General features: G+C 38.8%; 1 protein-coding gene across 13 annotated transcripts in view; it reads left to right on the forward strand.

The window, feature by feature from the left end:
- The window catches only part of Mpdz (multiple PDZ domain crumbs cell polarity complex component), a 153,903-nt gene that overhangs the window by 39,242 nt on the left and 97,820 nt on the right, over positions 1-16,841 (forward strand). For all 13 annotated transcript variants that reach the window (XM_085686169.2, XM_085686172.2, XM_085686179.2 and 10 more), the window contains exons 4-8: positions 9,798-10,010; positions 11,149-11,288; positions 13,054-13,267; positions 14,038-14,166; positions 15,603-15,812. In XM_085686169.2, the coding sequence (XP_085542295.2) occupies positions 9,798-10,010; positions 11,149-11,288; positions 13,054-13,267; positions 14,038-14,166; positions 15,603-15,812 (906 nt within the window). The remainder of the gene's footprint in view (positions 1-9,797; positions 10,011-11,148; positions 11,289-13,053; positions 13,268-14,037; positions 14,167-15,602; positions 15,813-16,841) is intronic.

Below are 16,841 nucleotides of genomic sequence, written 5' to 3' on the forward strand. Positions count from 1 at the left end.
GGCATAAAATATTTATGTATGTGTGTTTATAATTTTCCTATGACTCAAAGCTTCATACTGAAAATACCTTCCTTTTATCCTATCTTTCACTCTGATATTATTGTAAATCAAATGAATCCTATGATTTGTGCGTTCAACTAAGAAACCAATGTGTTTTCAAAAAAAAATCAGTTTGAAACTTACTAGTTTCCAAATATTTTTTTTCTGTGCAGTCATGTTAATTGATATATTAACTTTATGCTGACCTGCCTTATGAAATGCATTATTTCTAACAGGGAGCCAGTTGATCCTTTGATGTTTTTGTCAAACATGGCTCTGTGGTCTGTAAAATATTTCAGGACTTGTTTCTTCAGTTTCTACCTTTATTGTTTCTCTCTTGTTTTATTGTACTGCGTGAAATGTGCATGTATACTAAATTAGAATTGTTGAGTGTGCAATTTCTTCATTACTTGTTTCTGCCTTTTTGGATGACTTTGGTTTTTTCCTTTGTTCTGTTAACATGGTGAATTAAACAAAATGCTTTTCAAATACTAGTTCAACTTTGCATTTCTGGAATGCCCATCTTGTGCTCTGTCATTATCTTTAGACGTGGCACAGGAGCACTATTGCTTGCTAAGTTTTGTATCCGTCTTTAAGGGAGATTGATCAATAACATTCCTTTCTTTTTTAAATTTCATTTTACATTTCATCCACAGTTCTTCCTGCCTCTTCCCATTGCCCATTCCCCAGCCCACCTTCTATCCACTCCTCCCAATGGGTACGGGCTTCCATGGGGAGTCAACAAAGTCTGGCCCATTAAGTTGGGGCAGGATCAAGCCCCGACTCCCTGCATTAGGCTGAGCATGGCATCCCACCATAGGGAATGGGCTTCAGTAAGCCAGCTCATGCACCAGCAATAGATCCTGTCTTACTGCCAGGTGCCTCACAGATTGTCCAAGATTCACCACTGCCTCCTACAGGTAAAGGCCTAGTTTGGTCCCATGGAGGCTCCACAGCTGGTTAGTAAAGTTCTTGGTAGGTTTTGATGTCAAGGTGGAATTGTCCACAAATAACGTAAAAATATTTTCTTACTAGTGAAAATTTTTGTGTTGAGTGACCATTAGTTAAGGGGGAAAAAAAAGGAAGAATTTGTCATGGAAGCATTTAGAACTGTTATGTTTTGTGAAGGGGAAGAACAATTTTATTGATGTTCTATTGACATTTTGAAAATTCAGGGAATTTGTTCATTACGTTTAGGTTAAAACCTTTTTGGCATAAGGATATTTGTTATGCTCTCTACATGCTATTTGTGTTCTCTTTCCTCATTCCTTTACGTTTTCTACTTTGACATATTTGTTTTCTCTGTTTTACTGTTTTATTTTAGCTTATTGAAACGAATGCCCAACATATTAGCTTTTACGTTTCCTCTACCACATCCATTTAACCCTCTAAAATGATTTCCAAGCATGTTCTTTGCTACATCCTACAGTATGAATAGCATGCTCCTATATTATCCGGCTTAGAGTCGCTGCTTCTTCTTCGCCTCATGGGTTTGTAGGGGAAGATAGTGCATACGAGCTGACGTCGGTGAGTCCTGCACAACTTCTGTTGTTGGTTTCTAATTGACTCCAGCAGTGGTCAGAAATATCCTGGTGAATATCAGTTCTGTGATTTGCTGAGATTTATTTTGTGCTAAACCTATACTCTGCAAGAAATATTCCTCCTGGCCTTCAAAAGAATGCTGAGTGCAGTGTATCAACGTCAGTCATTCAGTCGTCTTCACACAGCATCGTTTCTGTTCATCAGCACATCTGTGTCATGGGCCATCATTCTGAATGTCGATGTGTTTGTTTCTTACTGGAGTTCTGAATTAAACTTCCTCGTGGTGCTTGGGTTGTAATTCAGTCGGTGCTGTTTGGGGTGCACTGTTGTGCTCCCACCATGCGTCCACCTTATCGTGATGTCCGCCTTGGTCTGGTGCTGGACCAGCTGTCCCGCCTCCTTTGGCTACTGCTCGTGCCAAAAATCTTGACTTTTGACCACAGTGATCCCTTTGACTCACATCTTTAGCTAGTGCTTAAGGGGACTTTAAACATTATCTGAGAATATTAGCCTTTTATTTGGATGACTTACAATAGCTTCTTGTATTTCATAAGACCATTTGATTAATTTGAGTTTAATTTTTAATCTTTTTGTTTTTGATCTATTATTATCATTTATGTTCATATTTTAAATTGGTTTTCATCTTTTATTAGCATATTATGCTTTTATTATTTTATTTATTTTGAAATAATTGTAGATTTGCTTGAAATTTTGTATAGTCTACAAAGGTGTGTGTGTGTATATATATATATATATATATGAGTTATATACATATATTCACTGGGGTTGCATCTTAGTAATCTAATGAAATATCAAATTACGAAGGTTTGGTGGCTGATTCACCAATAAGTGTTTGTGTGACCATCACCATAGTTAAGCTAGTATCTAGTTCAGCATCACAAATATCTTTATTGTTATATGCTGACTGTCCTGCTTACTTAACTCCCTAGACCATCTGCAGCCCCTGGCAGCTTTAGTCTTATTTTTATCTCTCATTATTTTGTTATTTCCAAAGGATTATGAAGATAGATTTTTTTAAGTTAAAATTTTAAGAATTTGCAAATTAAAACAGAAACAAAAGCACGCAGTGAGATTAAGTCTATGTATCTCAATGTATTCTTACACTGAACATACAAAATAGCCATTTTGAAGCTCTGCCACTTCATACTGACTTTTACACTTACTGGTTATAGATTTAGGCACTGAAACACACACACACACACACACACACACACACAAACAGAGAGAAAGAGATATCAAGGACAGTTAAAACTGGAAAATCAATTAGCTTCATATCCTCTTTCATGATTCAGCTATCTAGTACCTGCATTCAGTCATTCTCCTTATCTATTATTTAACCTTTTTCTCCTTTCTACATGTTGTGCCACACCCACATACATGGACATGTTTAATATATATTATCTGTATTGTATACAGCATATATTTATTATATATACACATACATACATAGAATAGACTTGGTTCTTCGTGTAAGGGAGAACATGTAGTTATTTTTTTAAAAAATTGTGTAACCTCACTTAGCATTACATATTCTAAATCTATCCATTTTTCTGAAAATGCTGTGATTTCATTTTTCTTTAAAATTTGATAGTGTTCCATTTTATATCTGTACTAAATTTTACTAATCCATTTGTCTATTAATAGACCACTAGATTGGTTCTGTTTCTTACTATGGTAAATGCAACAGCAATAAAAACAGAGGTACAATATCTTTATGGTAATGTATGTAGTACTATGGTTGTGTACCCAGCTTTGAAATAACTGGGTCATATGGTAATTACAGTTTAAATTTTTTGAGGGATATTCAAACTGAGTTCTACAATCGCTGTGTTAGTTTATGCCACCACCAACAGTGAATAAAGATTCATTTCCCTCCACATCATCTGCAACATCTTTTAATTGCAACATGCCTTTTTACCCATGTTGTTAAAAATTAAGGGTTTGTAGCTTTGTTGTCTTATTCCCAGGTCCTCTGTTCTGTTATATTATTTTACCTGTCTACTGTTATGCCAGCATCACTATAGCTCTGTAGCATAGTTTGAGGTCAGCTATTGTAAAAAGTACTGATGTACTTAGTCCTTAGAATTGTTTAGTCGTGTGTGGTCTTTTGTGCTTTTGTCTGAATTTGTGAACGGTTTTCCTAAATGTGTGAACTTTGAAATTGGAATTATGATGGGTACAGAATTAAATCTGTTCATAAACTTTGGTAGTATAGTCATTTTTATAGTAATCTGCCAATCCAGGAGCACGGGGGATCTTTCCATTGTCTAGTATGGTCCCTAGTTTCTCTTTTCACTGTCATGAGGTTTTCTGTTGTAGAGTTCTTTCTCTTTGGTCAGATATATTTCTAAGTAGTTAGCTTTTGGAGTTGTTTATGTCAGAGCATTGTTGGTGTATATAAAGACTATTTTAAAAAAATACCGACTTTCTATCCTGCAACGCCGCTTTGCTTATTAGATCCAATAGTCGTCTGGTAGACTCTGTAGTAGTTGTTTTTTTTAAGTAAGTAATCATTTCATAAAGATAGAACATTTTGAACAATTTTTCACATACTACAATACTCTTGAAATTCATCCAAATTGTATTATTTTGTTTCTTTTTATTACTAAGGAGTGATCCATGATATAGATATACCTAGTGAAGGCAATTTTGTTTTCTTCCAGTGTTATTATTGTTACAGATGAAGTTGCTGCTTTGAGCATTTTTGTAGAGTTTTTGTGAATACAGGTTTTTGTTACTGTTGTTTGTTTTTTGAGGCAGAGTGCACAGTGTGTCCTAGGTTATTTTGAGTTCACAATCCTCTTTCCACGGCCTCCTATATTACAGACGTGTACCACAATGTATGACCTTCACCTTGGGATTTGGTTGTTGAGTAATGCTTAGGAGGTTGTTTGGTAAATGCATGCATAATTTTTTCAGAAACAACAGTTTATCTGCCAGTAAGAATGTATTTACGTTTTTCTACATCCTTAATACTTCTGGAGGTATAAAATGGTAGTTTTTATGTTTCTAACTGACTCTTTTTAGTGATGCTGATCATCTTTTGGTGCCTATTGCCCATTCTTCTATCCTATTTAGTGAAATGTTTCTGCTTTTTGCTCATTTGTAAATGATTTGAGAGTTTTCTAATATATTCTGTACACTGGCTTCCTGTCCTGCCCTTCACTCCCCTAATTCTAGTTTCGTCAGCGCTGTTACCACCGGAAGATGCAAAGAACTTAAAACCTTGGAGTGCAGTCATCTCATTCCTGCCTCTTATGGAAGTGCTGCCCTGGTCTCCACAGATATCCCAGACGCCACAGGCTCATATTGCTTACTATTTCAGTAATTGTTATTAATTCACTCACATTTTAAACCTTTTTTGTAGTCTTAATTATGAACTTTCTATTTAAATTAGTCTCCCTCTGCCCCCAAATTTACTCCAGAATTATTAATTTTTTTCATTATTTTTCTCTCTAAATTAAGGCAACAGCTGTATTTTCATACATGTGCTATAAAAAGGGGCAGGCATTTATGCCTACTTCCTTAGGTTTTTATTTATTTATTTACTTATTTGGAGACAGAGTCCCTTGAACTGTGGATCCTCCTGTCTTTCTTTGACAAAGGTGTGTGCAGTCACCTCTGGCTTATGTCTTGGTTTAATCACTTTTCTGAGTTGTGGCCTGATTTCTTTGTGGCAGACTGAAGCTTTCCAGAGTCTCTTTGCCTTGGATATCAGCTGTGTCATTGTGGTACGCTGCAGTCAGGAGCCTCTAACGTGGCTGGCAGTGGTCTCGGCTGGTGTACAGGCCCCACCTCATTGTGGACCGTGGCTACTGCTCTGCTTCTCATTAGTAGAACTTGCCAGGATTTCTGGTTTCTTTTTCATACTTGATATATTTTTTCTTGCCTTTTTGCCTACTTTCTACTTGTTTTTTTTTTTTTTGTTTTGATAAAGGGTTTCTCTGATATAAACATTCCCAGAGGATAAGCTTGATTTCATTTTGAGCTAAAGTGAGTTCTTATTTTTTGGGAATCCTGTTCTCTTAGCACAGCTCCGCCTGAGGGAGGGACTTCCTGGAGGAGGGACTTCCTGGAGGAGGGACTTCCTGGACAGAGACGGTGCTCATTTCTCCTGTACAAACAGTGGGCAGTGGCTGCATCTGTACTTCAGCTGCCCATTTGCACTGCTTTATATACATCTTCAGCTCTTCTTAGCTACATTTGTCTAAAGGTGATTGTAAAGCTGCCTGCTGTAACGGCTCCAGAGGTAGTGGAATCTGGGAGAATGGAGCCGATAACTGAGGTTGGCTGAAATCTCATGTAATAACCAACTTTATTTCTGCCACACTTGGGAGGAGGAACACGAATAACACCTTCTAAGAACAATTCAATGTTTTGAAACAACTGAGATCACAAGACTAGTTTCTTGTTTTCTCAAAGGCACTCGGAATTGTCTTCATATGGCTCCATTCTTGGACCATGTTCCGACAGTTTCCCCTTTATGATTTTGTGAAGGTCTATGTTATGTGTGATTTAAATTTCTTCTATGGAAACATAAAGTTCTTTTGGAAACTATATAGGTGAATAAGTGAATTATATTGGATTGGTTTTATTGACCGGTCTTTAAGACTGAGGGAAGATCTGTAGTGATCTAGAAAGTCTTGTAGAAGGATTCTCATACTTGTAGTAACTGGCTCCCTGCTAGATTCTGTCCTTGCACTTATAGTTGGCAACCTTTTCTGTTAAACAATGTACATCATCTCCATATAAGTTCTATCTTAGGTAGCAACATTAAGAGGCGTTCATAAATTAGTTTGTTTATTGGGCACATAAAAGATCTTTGAGATGCAAATAACCTGCCAGAAATTAATAAGTAAAGTTCATTTTGTGTCCCAAATTATGTAACAGAAAACATCTTTTTCTTATTTCATACTATGTTTTAGACATGGACCTTTTTGCTATCTCATACTGGCCTAAAACTTGAGATCTTCCTAACTCAGCCTCCCTAGACCTGGAATTGTAGGTGTGCACTCACACCCGGGTTAGGAATCCATTTTAATATATAGTTTAAAACTCATCAAAATGTGCCTTTGTGGGTATTTTTTTAGGAGTATAAATTTTCAAACTTAAAGCAATTCTTTTGATGGTGTAATTAAATGATGGTTTTAAAATATGTGGGCTGTTTTCAGTAGGTAGCTTTCTATTTATATGAGAACTCAAGAGCAGGGAAGAAGCCAGGGAAGTCGGTGACGTCCACTAACCTCTGGGCAGATGATCTTCATATTGCAGTGATACCTATTCTCCAGTGACTTTACTCTTGCAGTGTCCTCAGCCCGGTCCTTCGCAACACCAGAGCTTGTACTTTAGTGCTTAATTTCTTATACAGAGACCATCTATTCTTGGAATGGGGTTTGTTCACTCTGGCTTACTGCAGCAGAAGTCCAAATATTTTTCACTATGAGAACATACCATAGGCATTAGGTCCTAGTGTGTGGGATCTTCAGCCTGTCACAAATTTTATTATGCCATCTGCTTCAACCTGAGCCGTGTGTCTTCTGCCGGCAGACTTTGCTGAAGTTGCCATGGCTCGGGATAAAAAAAATCAGTCTTGGCAAAAGAAACTTGCTTTTGAAAAAATAATAATTGCTCATGCCTGCTGCATGTTTTAAAATAAGCATTTGAAAGAATCCCCAGAAGCCTCCTCCCTCTTTTTCGTGGTGACTAAAGGTAGATAATACAGTGGTAACTTTGGTAACTAAATAAGTTTGCTGTTTTATTTTTAAGGGTGGGTGACAAAGTGTGATTGGGGCACAGGATGAAGTATTTCATAGAATTCATCATTGGATGCTCTTTACTTTGTCTTTCCAGGAGCGGCATTTCAAGTGACTGTATTCTGGGTATCGCACAAGGTGGTAACAGCATGAGAAAAGCCTCTTTGTCACGCAGTGTTATTAGGTTCATGATTCTGTGTAGTCGCATCATCTCTGAACTGGAGCTGGTGCTAGTGGAGGAGTTGTGTAGATAAATGTTTATTCTGCAAATATGTATTGAAGGCCCACTCTCTGCAAGGCATTTCTCTAGAGGACGGAGACCTGGAAGTAAACAGAATGGTTGGGTCCCTCCACTGCCTGGAATGGAAATGCTGTGGCAGTGGGTGTGAGAAAGCAGCATGGAAATGCTGTCCTAGTTAGCACGACCTGTCCGTGTGGCACAGCTCAGAGTCTCCTGAAAAGGGAGTCTTTTTTGAGTAATTAATTGTCTTTTTTTATGTTTGACTAAGGGCATGACTGTGAGCCATTTTCTTGATTGTCAGTTGATGTAGGAGGGCCCAGCCCCCTGAAGGCAATACTATACTGTGGGCTGTTGGTCCTGAGCTGTAGACAAAAGCTGGCTAAGCATGAGGCCTGTGAAAGAGTGAGCCGGAAAGTAAACTGACGAATTGCACTCCTCGTGGTTCCTGCCTCCATGTTCCGGCCTTGATTCCTGCCTTTCCTTCCTTCAGCAGTGAACTGTGGCCTGTGTGTACGCCACATAAACGTTTTTCTCTCCAAGTTGTGTTTGTTCTGAGTGTTTTATCTATCACAGCAGCAGAAAAAACTAGAATAAGAGCTCTGGACAGAAGCAGGGCAAGGGTTCATAGAGCAAGGTACTGGGATAGACTCTCCGGAAGGCTTCTGATTAGCAAGGTCGAGTAGGCAGGAGAGAAACAAGCGAATGTGAATGTCTTTCCCTGGCTGTGATGTGAACACCTTGACATAGTGTGAGATACAGTGAGGAGGTCAGCATGGCTAAAGCTAAGGGAGGGAGGACCAGAATAGCTTTTCTGTACATAAGACGGCTGAATCTTTCTGACACATAGTTGTAGACCAAAAATTGCATTCTTAACACTTTGCAGAAATGACCAGCTAGAACTGACTGTGTATACTGCACAGGAAAGATTGACCGTCTACACGGCACAGGTAGGGTTGATTGCATACACTGCTTAGTTAGGACTGTTTTTACTGCACAGTTAGGATTGACTGTCTACACCATACAGTTAGGAGTGACCATCTACAGTGCACAGTTAGAACTTGTAGTGATATTTAATTTGTATTTTAATAAATAAAGCTTGCCTGAAAATCAGAGAGTGAAATACCATACCATCCAGAAGTCCAGGCACAGATATGCTAGGCCTGTAGGCTAAAGATGGATGCCTCTATGTTACAAAAGAACTTTTGGTGACTGTCCAGGTAGCAAAATGTCTGTGTCATTTCTAGAACTTTGGAAGTTACTTACAATGCACTTCCTGTTTATTTAGGTAATATTATATCCTTCTGTAGTCTTTAATGGAGTTGAATACTAGATAGTTATAATTATAGTTTTCCTTAATTATGGTAAAAATAAATTAGATATAAAACTTTAGACTCACAAAGATAGGATACGTGACAGAGTATTTTCCTTAATTTGCTAAATGTAAATGGACTAAATATTATAACTATAATTCTTGCTTTATAACTGTTTCATATATGTAACTTTGCTAGGTAAAAACTAAAACCTTCCTTTTTAATTTGACAGAAAAAGGGAGGTTATGTGGGATGTCCTTCTATATATGTGTTGCTTTTATTGGTTAATGAATGAAGCTGTTTTGGCCAATGGCTTAGCAGAGTAAAGCCACACAGGAAATCCAAATAGAGATATGGAGAGAGTAAGGAGACTCAAGGAGATACCATGTAGCCACTGAAAGAGAAAGATGTCAGAACATTACCAGTAAGCCGTAGCCTTGTGGCGATACATAGATCATTAGAGATGGGTTAACTTAATTAGTAAGAGCTATCTAGGAATATGCCTGTGCCATTGGCCTAACAGTGTTGTAATTAATATAGTTTTTCTGTGATTATTTGGGTCTGAGTGGCTGGGAAATGAAAACACTGTCTCTGTCTACAAGAACTGATGACTGTCTACACTGCTTTCACTTAGCTTTACTTGGAGCCATGTAAGAGCCATTTTGATGTTCTGTTTTGCAAAACAAAATAATCTTTTTTGGTGTTGTTATTCCAGGCTTAGCAGGAATTGACCAGATTGTCAGTTCAGTCTAATGCTTTTGAGAAACATTAACCCAAAATTAAAGAGACATGTGGCCTCAGGGCTACTCTTGCATCTCACAAGAATGCGTAATGACTACAGTTGACTTAGACACACTAGAATTGTTGTTATTAATCTCTGCATTTTCCTAGGTCAACATTGCTACTTTGGCAACTACAAATGCTGACTCTGCCCACATACCTCAGCTTAGCTCCGCTATAATTCCTACTCTGCCAAGTGAATCACTTTTACTATCTCCAAATAATGGGAACCTGGAAACTCTTTCTGGACCTGGAGCTCCACCTGTTATGGATGGGAAACCTGCCTTTGATGAACTTGATCAGCTCATCAAAAATATGGCCCAGGTGAGAGTGTTTCTCCTTGTGACTTAGCTTTAGATGTATTTAGGAAGGTGTCTGAGTCCTGGATAATTTGAAGAATGCAGTAATATCAACACCAAACTCCTGAACAATTTGGAGTAGAAAAGTGGGGGAATTTGTATGCTTCAGATTTCTCCAATTATATTTTATTATTTAAGATTATATCATTTCTCCCTTCCTTTACTTCTACAAAATCCTTTTAAATTCTCTCTCTCTCTTTCTCTCTCTCTCTCTCTCTCTCTCTCTCTCTCTCTTTTTCCCCTTTCTCCCCCTTCTTCCCCTCCCTCCCCCCACCTCTGTTTCTCTCTCTTTATTGTTCACACAGACACACACACAGAAATACACCTTGAGTAGATGACACCAGTAAAATAAAGCAATAAATGTGGCAATTTTTACCTGACTGGCAGTGTAAGTTGCAATGAGGTCATCATAACTGGAGATCAGGGAGTGAGAGACAGAATTCTAGGTGACAGGGCAGAGGGATCTGGACCAAAACACTAATGAATCTTTCTTCAATGAAATTGTAGATAAAATATTGCATTTCTGATAGATGTAGTTAGAATTGATCATCTATATTGCTTTCCGTTAGCTTTAGCGCTGTCTCTGTCTCTGCCCCCCACCGTGTGTATGTGTGTGTGTGTGTGTGTGCATCCCAAAATTCATAAATACATCCTGCTCAGTCTGTATAACATTATTTGCATGTTTAATTTGAAGCCTGATATTTGGAAAAATGATCACATTCTAAATGGGGTATTTTGTTCCACGTTCCAGAAATACTCCTCTGGAAAAGTGAAAGGCTCTATTCTAGGTGACGAGTGCTAAACTATTCTTTTTCTAGTTCCTTCTTTTTGACAAACAAAGTAATGCCCCAATAAGATGACTGCTAACTGTAATTATGTTTCTTGTTTAGTGTAGCTTTGATTTTGAGATTTTTAGTTTGATTTTGATTTTGCTGTGTAATCTGGATTGTAATGCTGGCTTGCATTCCCTGTGTAACCTAGGCTTGCATAAAATGCTCTATCCCCAATCTCATTCTCAAGAGCTAAGATTTAAAAAAATGCACCATTGCTGCCAGCTTGTAATTGGCTCTTAATCTTATTTCCTTTTTCTTTTTCATGAACAGGGTCGCCATGTGGAAATATTTGAGCTCCTCAAACCTCCATGTGGAGGCCTTGGGTTTAGTGTTGTTGGGCTCAGAAGTGAAAACAGGGGAGAGTTGGGGATATTTGTACAGGAGATTCAAGAGGGCAGTGTGGCTCACAGGTGAGAGCGACCCAGCAACTTCTTTGCTTTTAATGTAACAATCAGAAGGACTTTGATCACTATGGGGGGAATGAATACAAACAAAAGCTGAAAGATTCATATATTAACCAGTTTTTGGGAGTCGTTAATATTTGGGATTATAAATCAAGTCCATTAAAATGAACTACAGGGTGGGTGAGATGGCTGAAGTGTCTGCTGTGCACATTTGAGGACCGAGGTTTGTATCCCCACAGAAAAGAGGGGAAAGCCAGATGAGGCCGTCCACATCTCTACCCCAGCACCGGGTTAGCAGAGCTAGGCGGACGCCAGAGTTTGCTGGCCTGCCAGTCTAGCAAAGCACGTGAGCTTCGATTTCGCCGAGAGACTCACAGAAGTGCCATGCAGAGCAATAGAGGAAGATCCTCTATGTCACCTGTGGCCTCCCTACACAGGGGAATAAGCAGTCATGCACATACATGTTTACATCACACACATGTACACAAGTAAAATGAGAGCTTTTACATAGTCATTAATTACATTTTAGTTAGGAAAGGAACTTTTGAATGTAATCTTCCTTTTTACTGTTCTATTTTGGGCTCCTTTTGACTTGAAATTACCAGAACTGCCTCATTATAATTTCAGCCATGCGTCTTTAATATGCTCAGAACAGGAAGAAGTGCATGTGTATGTGGCAGGCTTTCTCGGACCATGAGCCCCCAAGTCTTGACACGGAGACTTATTATTAGTTATGAATTCTGGGTTTTATCTTATGATTGTCCTACTAGCTCTTATGATTTAATTTAACCTGTTTCTCTTTATATATTTTTACCTCAGGGCCTTTTACCTTTCTTTCATTCTGTATGTCCTGCTCCACATATGGCTTCCTGAAGGTTGCCAGACTGGCTGGCCTTGGCTGCTGTTTTTTTTTTATTTCTCCCTCATTCTTTTCCTCTCTCCTCACTCAAACCCAGATTCCTCCTCCTACTTATTCTCCGTGCCCACCATCCCCGCCTGTGCCTACTGCCTAGCTATTGGCTGTTCAGGTTTTTAGTAGCCCAATCGGTGCCTTACACAGGCAAAGCAACCCATCTTTACATAGTTAAACAAATGCAGCATAAACAAATGTAACATATGTTTGCCTAGCTAAAGTAATATTCCACAGCAAGTTTATTTTTAAAATAAAGGATCAGCTATAAATGAGTGCTAAGGGTCAGTCAGCGGATGATGAAAAGGCGACCGCTGACAGTGGTTCAGGTAGCAGTGGAATTGCCACAAGCCTTGGAGCCAAATCAGTCACATTTAAAAGTAGAAGCTTTAGAAATATGTATGTTCTACATCAGGATTAAAGGGACCTGAACACTTGGGTCTCAGGAACCTTCATTTCCTTGAGAGTGTTTATTGTTCTTTAAAAAGATAATAGGTTGGGATGCCCCGAGCGGCCTGCGAGCCAGGCAGAGGCTGCCGCCAGAGCAGTGCAGGCGGCTGGATGCGGTGGACAGCAGAGTAAATGAACATAAGGCTATACATAAAGCTAAACATTTATTACTTAGAGAAGAGAGAGACATTTATTACTTTAAAAGAGGGAGACAGAGAGACATGGAGACAGACATAGAGAGAGAGACAGAGACACGTGTACACACACCAAGAGACAAAAACAAGAGAGAGAGGAAGATGGCGACAAGGGAGGTCAGAAGTGGCTGGGGAGTGGGCGTGGTTAGTCCTTAAGGGGACCGCAAAGGAATAACAGTGTTCACATCTTTCCTTACTTCATTTCCTTCCTTGATAGAGATGGCAGACTGAAGGAGACAGACCAGATCCTTGCCATCAATGGCCAGGCCCTGGACCAGACAATCACTCACCAGCAGGCCATTAGCATCCTGCAGAAGGCCAAGGACACTGTGCAGCTGGTTGTTGCCCGAGGCGCCTTGCCCCAGGTCTCCAGCCCCCAAATTTCCCGCTCTCCATCTGCAGCCAGCACAGTTTCAGCCCACTCGAATCCAGTGAGTAGACAGGAACAGAACGCAGCACCGGTCCTTTTCAGTTCTGATCACTTTCCAATGCCTGTCATTTCTTCATGTCTCAGAGCGTTGCTTGCTTTCCGTTCTTAGGTTTTTGCTTTTTAGAATATATTTCTACTTGGGATATTTATTTCTGAAGTATGATTAAGTTTTGAATTTCTAAACAGCCTTTACTTTGCATGATAGTTTGTCAGCATTCATACAGAATGGAATCTCTTAATAAAATTTTCTTTACCTGTAAGCAGAGAAAAATCTTTAATTTGATTTTGTTTTATTTTCCTTTTCTTCCCTCCCCTCCCTCCCTTTCTTCCTTCTGTGTGTGTGTGTGTGTGTGTGTGTGTGTGCACGTGCACACGTGTGCGTGTGTTACTTGCATGGTTTAAGTTATGTGCCACCATACCTCATATGGTTATAGTTAGCTGTCAGTGATGGTATAGACTTATACAAATTAGCATCTTGCCTCAAGTCATGATTAGGCAGAGGAGTCTCCTAATCTAGTGCAGCTGTTGTGCTAGAAGTTTCTTTTCAAGGAAGTTTTATAAATATTCTACAGAATCAGTGCCTGTGTGTTGTGGGTTAAATGAGTCACTATAGTGATATATTGATAACTATGGGAAGGATCATATCAATAGTGGTAATGGTCTTTTGAAGGGGAAGAACACTGAATGAAAAGCTGGACTTGGTTAGCACCCGTGATTCTGTATGACCTCAGTGTTTAACGCCAGTGAACTCACCTAACGCTCTTGTTTTAGATTCACTGGCAGCATGTGGAAACTATAGAGCTGGTAAACGACGGGTCAGGCCTGGGATTTGGCATCATTGGGGGAAAAGCAACTGGTGTGATAGTCAAGACCATTCTGCCTGGAGGAGTGGCTGACCAGGTGAGCTCCTGTGATAGACAGGTATTTTTCTGTTCACGCAGAAGTGGGGCTTCATCATTTAGATTGTCTGCTAAAAGAAGGAAAACTCGATCAACTACAAATCTTTCATTTCATAGAATTGACCTTCAAATATTCTCTGAGACTTGGGAGAGAATACTTGAAAATGGATATGGATCTTACTTAAAATACAGTTATGGGCAATGCACTAAACACCCTGAAGACCCAGGGGCTGAACTAGGCTGATGGTTCCGGTTCCTGTAGAAACATCTACCCTTTGTTTGATAGTTGTTTATTTGTAAACCTGACATCTGATTATAAAACACACTATGTAAAAAGTACATTGTTGTTGAGGTAAAACCAACCTGCCTTGTCCCTTTAGTGCTGGGTCCCTGGTTTTCTCTTCATATAGGACAGACAGCTCATTTTTTGCTTGCTGTTGAGGTGTTGGTGCTTATGAAATGTGCCCTTTATTATGTATGTGTGGGAAATTGTTCAACATATTTATTGCCTGTCTTTAATATTTCAACTTTACAGGCTTATAAAGCTATTGTTTTCACTCATCGATTTGAACTTAAGTTGGGAAGCTGAGTTCATCGAACACCCTCATATTCATGAATGAAGCTTAGTTAAACAGCAACTCTTTAAATTGTGCTATTAACAGTAGCATGACATTAAAGTGTTAACCAACATCTAGCAATAGCAAATGAACTTCATATGCTCAAGAGAGAAGGGATAACACCATTTATATATTTTCCTTAGGATACACAAATACATACACATTTAAATATACTAAAATGAAGTGAAATTACAATGTTAATCCTTACTTGAACTGGCCACATGCTTGGTGTCCCTCACCCACCTGACACTAGTAACCTGTGCTGGACAGTGCAGAGTAGCCTGTCATTTCAGAGTCTTTCAGATACTGTTCATATCTCTCATCCGTCTGAGTTGTCCTTACACTAGGATGTTTGCTGCAAATGCGTTCTTTGGTGTTTATAATTGGAATGGCCAGACAGGAACTGTAGGAGCATTCCAGTGCTGTCTCGTGTTTTGTTTCACAATCTAATTAATACGAGCTGTGTTAGCATAGCGACTTCATACTTCATCTATGCTTAATGATATTTTCTGCTTGTTCTTCAAAACCAAAAACATCAGTCATCTTTTTTCCTTGTGAGTTCTTAACTAGAAATAAAACTGAAAAGAATCACACTGGCTATTGATTTAACAAACTATTCGAGTTTCATTTGTTGTCACCACCTTGAATGGTGCTAGTGTGATTTAGAAGACAATCAATGTGTGTACAACTACACATTTAATTTCGTATGATTGACATATGCCTTCCTATTGCCATTTTCATTACTGTCTCTACATCATTTAGAAATTTTAGTACAGTTACTGTCCCAGTACCTTAATTATTTTCACTCTTTTTTATTCAGCATGGGCGATTATGTAGTGGAGACCACATTTTAAAAATTGGGGACACCGACCTGGCAGGAATGAGCAGTGAGCAAGTAGCACATGTCCTCAGGCAGTGCGGAAATAGAGTTAAGCTGATGATTGCCAGAGGTGCTGTAGAGGAAACCACAGCACCCTCCTCCTTGGGCATCACCCTCTCCTCTTCCCCGATTTCTACATCAGAAATGCGTGTAAGTAGCTGGAAGCAGTGACTGTATGGTCTAAACAAATGGCATGCAGAAATTAGACTCACTGATGCTGTGTGTAAGCTTTAAAAGACTCGAACAGAGAGCATGTGTAGAGATACTAATGCTTTATTTATTGAAATTTCACACTTTCCTATATAAGGATAGTGTTTTGAAGCACTTATGAAATTTTAGGGTGTTTTTCTTAATCATGCCTGTATTTGAGCCTGTCTCTTGGTCTTAACTAGAAGCCTTATTGTGAACTGGGTCATCATTCTAATCATGGCCTTTCAACAATATTTCTTTAGAAAGTGGAAGTTGGGGACTGGTAGCTTGGAATGTAGTAGTGAATGAGGCTAAAGGACCTCTGTGTTTTACTGAATATGAGCTGTTACCAGGCTTGTGATGTGTGGTTGTCATGTTGGGTAGTTGGTTAGAACAGCGGCAGTGTGCTGTGGCGTGGTACAGGAGCATGATTCACTGCTGTTGTGTCTCATTTTATCTTAAATTTGATATGAAGAAAATTTCAAAACTCTTGAAAGTTAGAGGTTTACAAGACATAAGACTAAAGTGGATAAATTTTTTTAAAAAAGGGCCATCCAGAAGTGTCTTAAATGTTTTAGAAACAAATTCTACCCTTTTCTAGATAATTCTTTTTCTGGTACATGCCAGTCCTGTATCCATTTCCCACAGATGTAAAATATCCATATTTTCTTTCACTGAAATTGCACTAACCTCTGGTTACAAATTCTTATTTTTTAATAAACTAACATCTTCCACAGCCCTTTAAAAACTTTATTAGAACCCTTGAATTTTCCATGAGTCTGTTGTTTTTAGACGAGATTCGGTTGCTATTTTTTACAGAGAGAAAGAAGAAAGCAAGCTTGTTTATGAAAGTGTTCAAATGGCATTCTTTTGTGGAAAACAAAACATTTTATTCAGCAATATATAAATGAATGCAATACCGAAAACTACTTGATGTAATGAAAGCTTAGGACAGTGTCTATTCTCTGCATATCATCATTTCTGAAGCTT

The sequence above is a fragment of the Myodes glareolus genome, chromosome 3 (genome assembly GCF_982192425.1).
Source record: "Myodes glareolus chromosome 3, mMyoGla1.1, whole genome shotgun sequence".
Lineage (NCBI taxonomy): Eukaryota > Metazoa > Chordata > Mammalia > Rodentia > Cricetidae > Myodes > Myodes glareolus.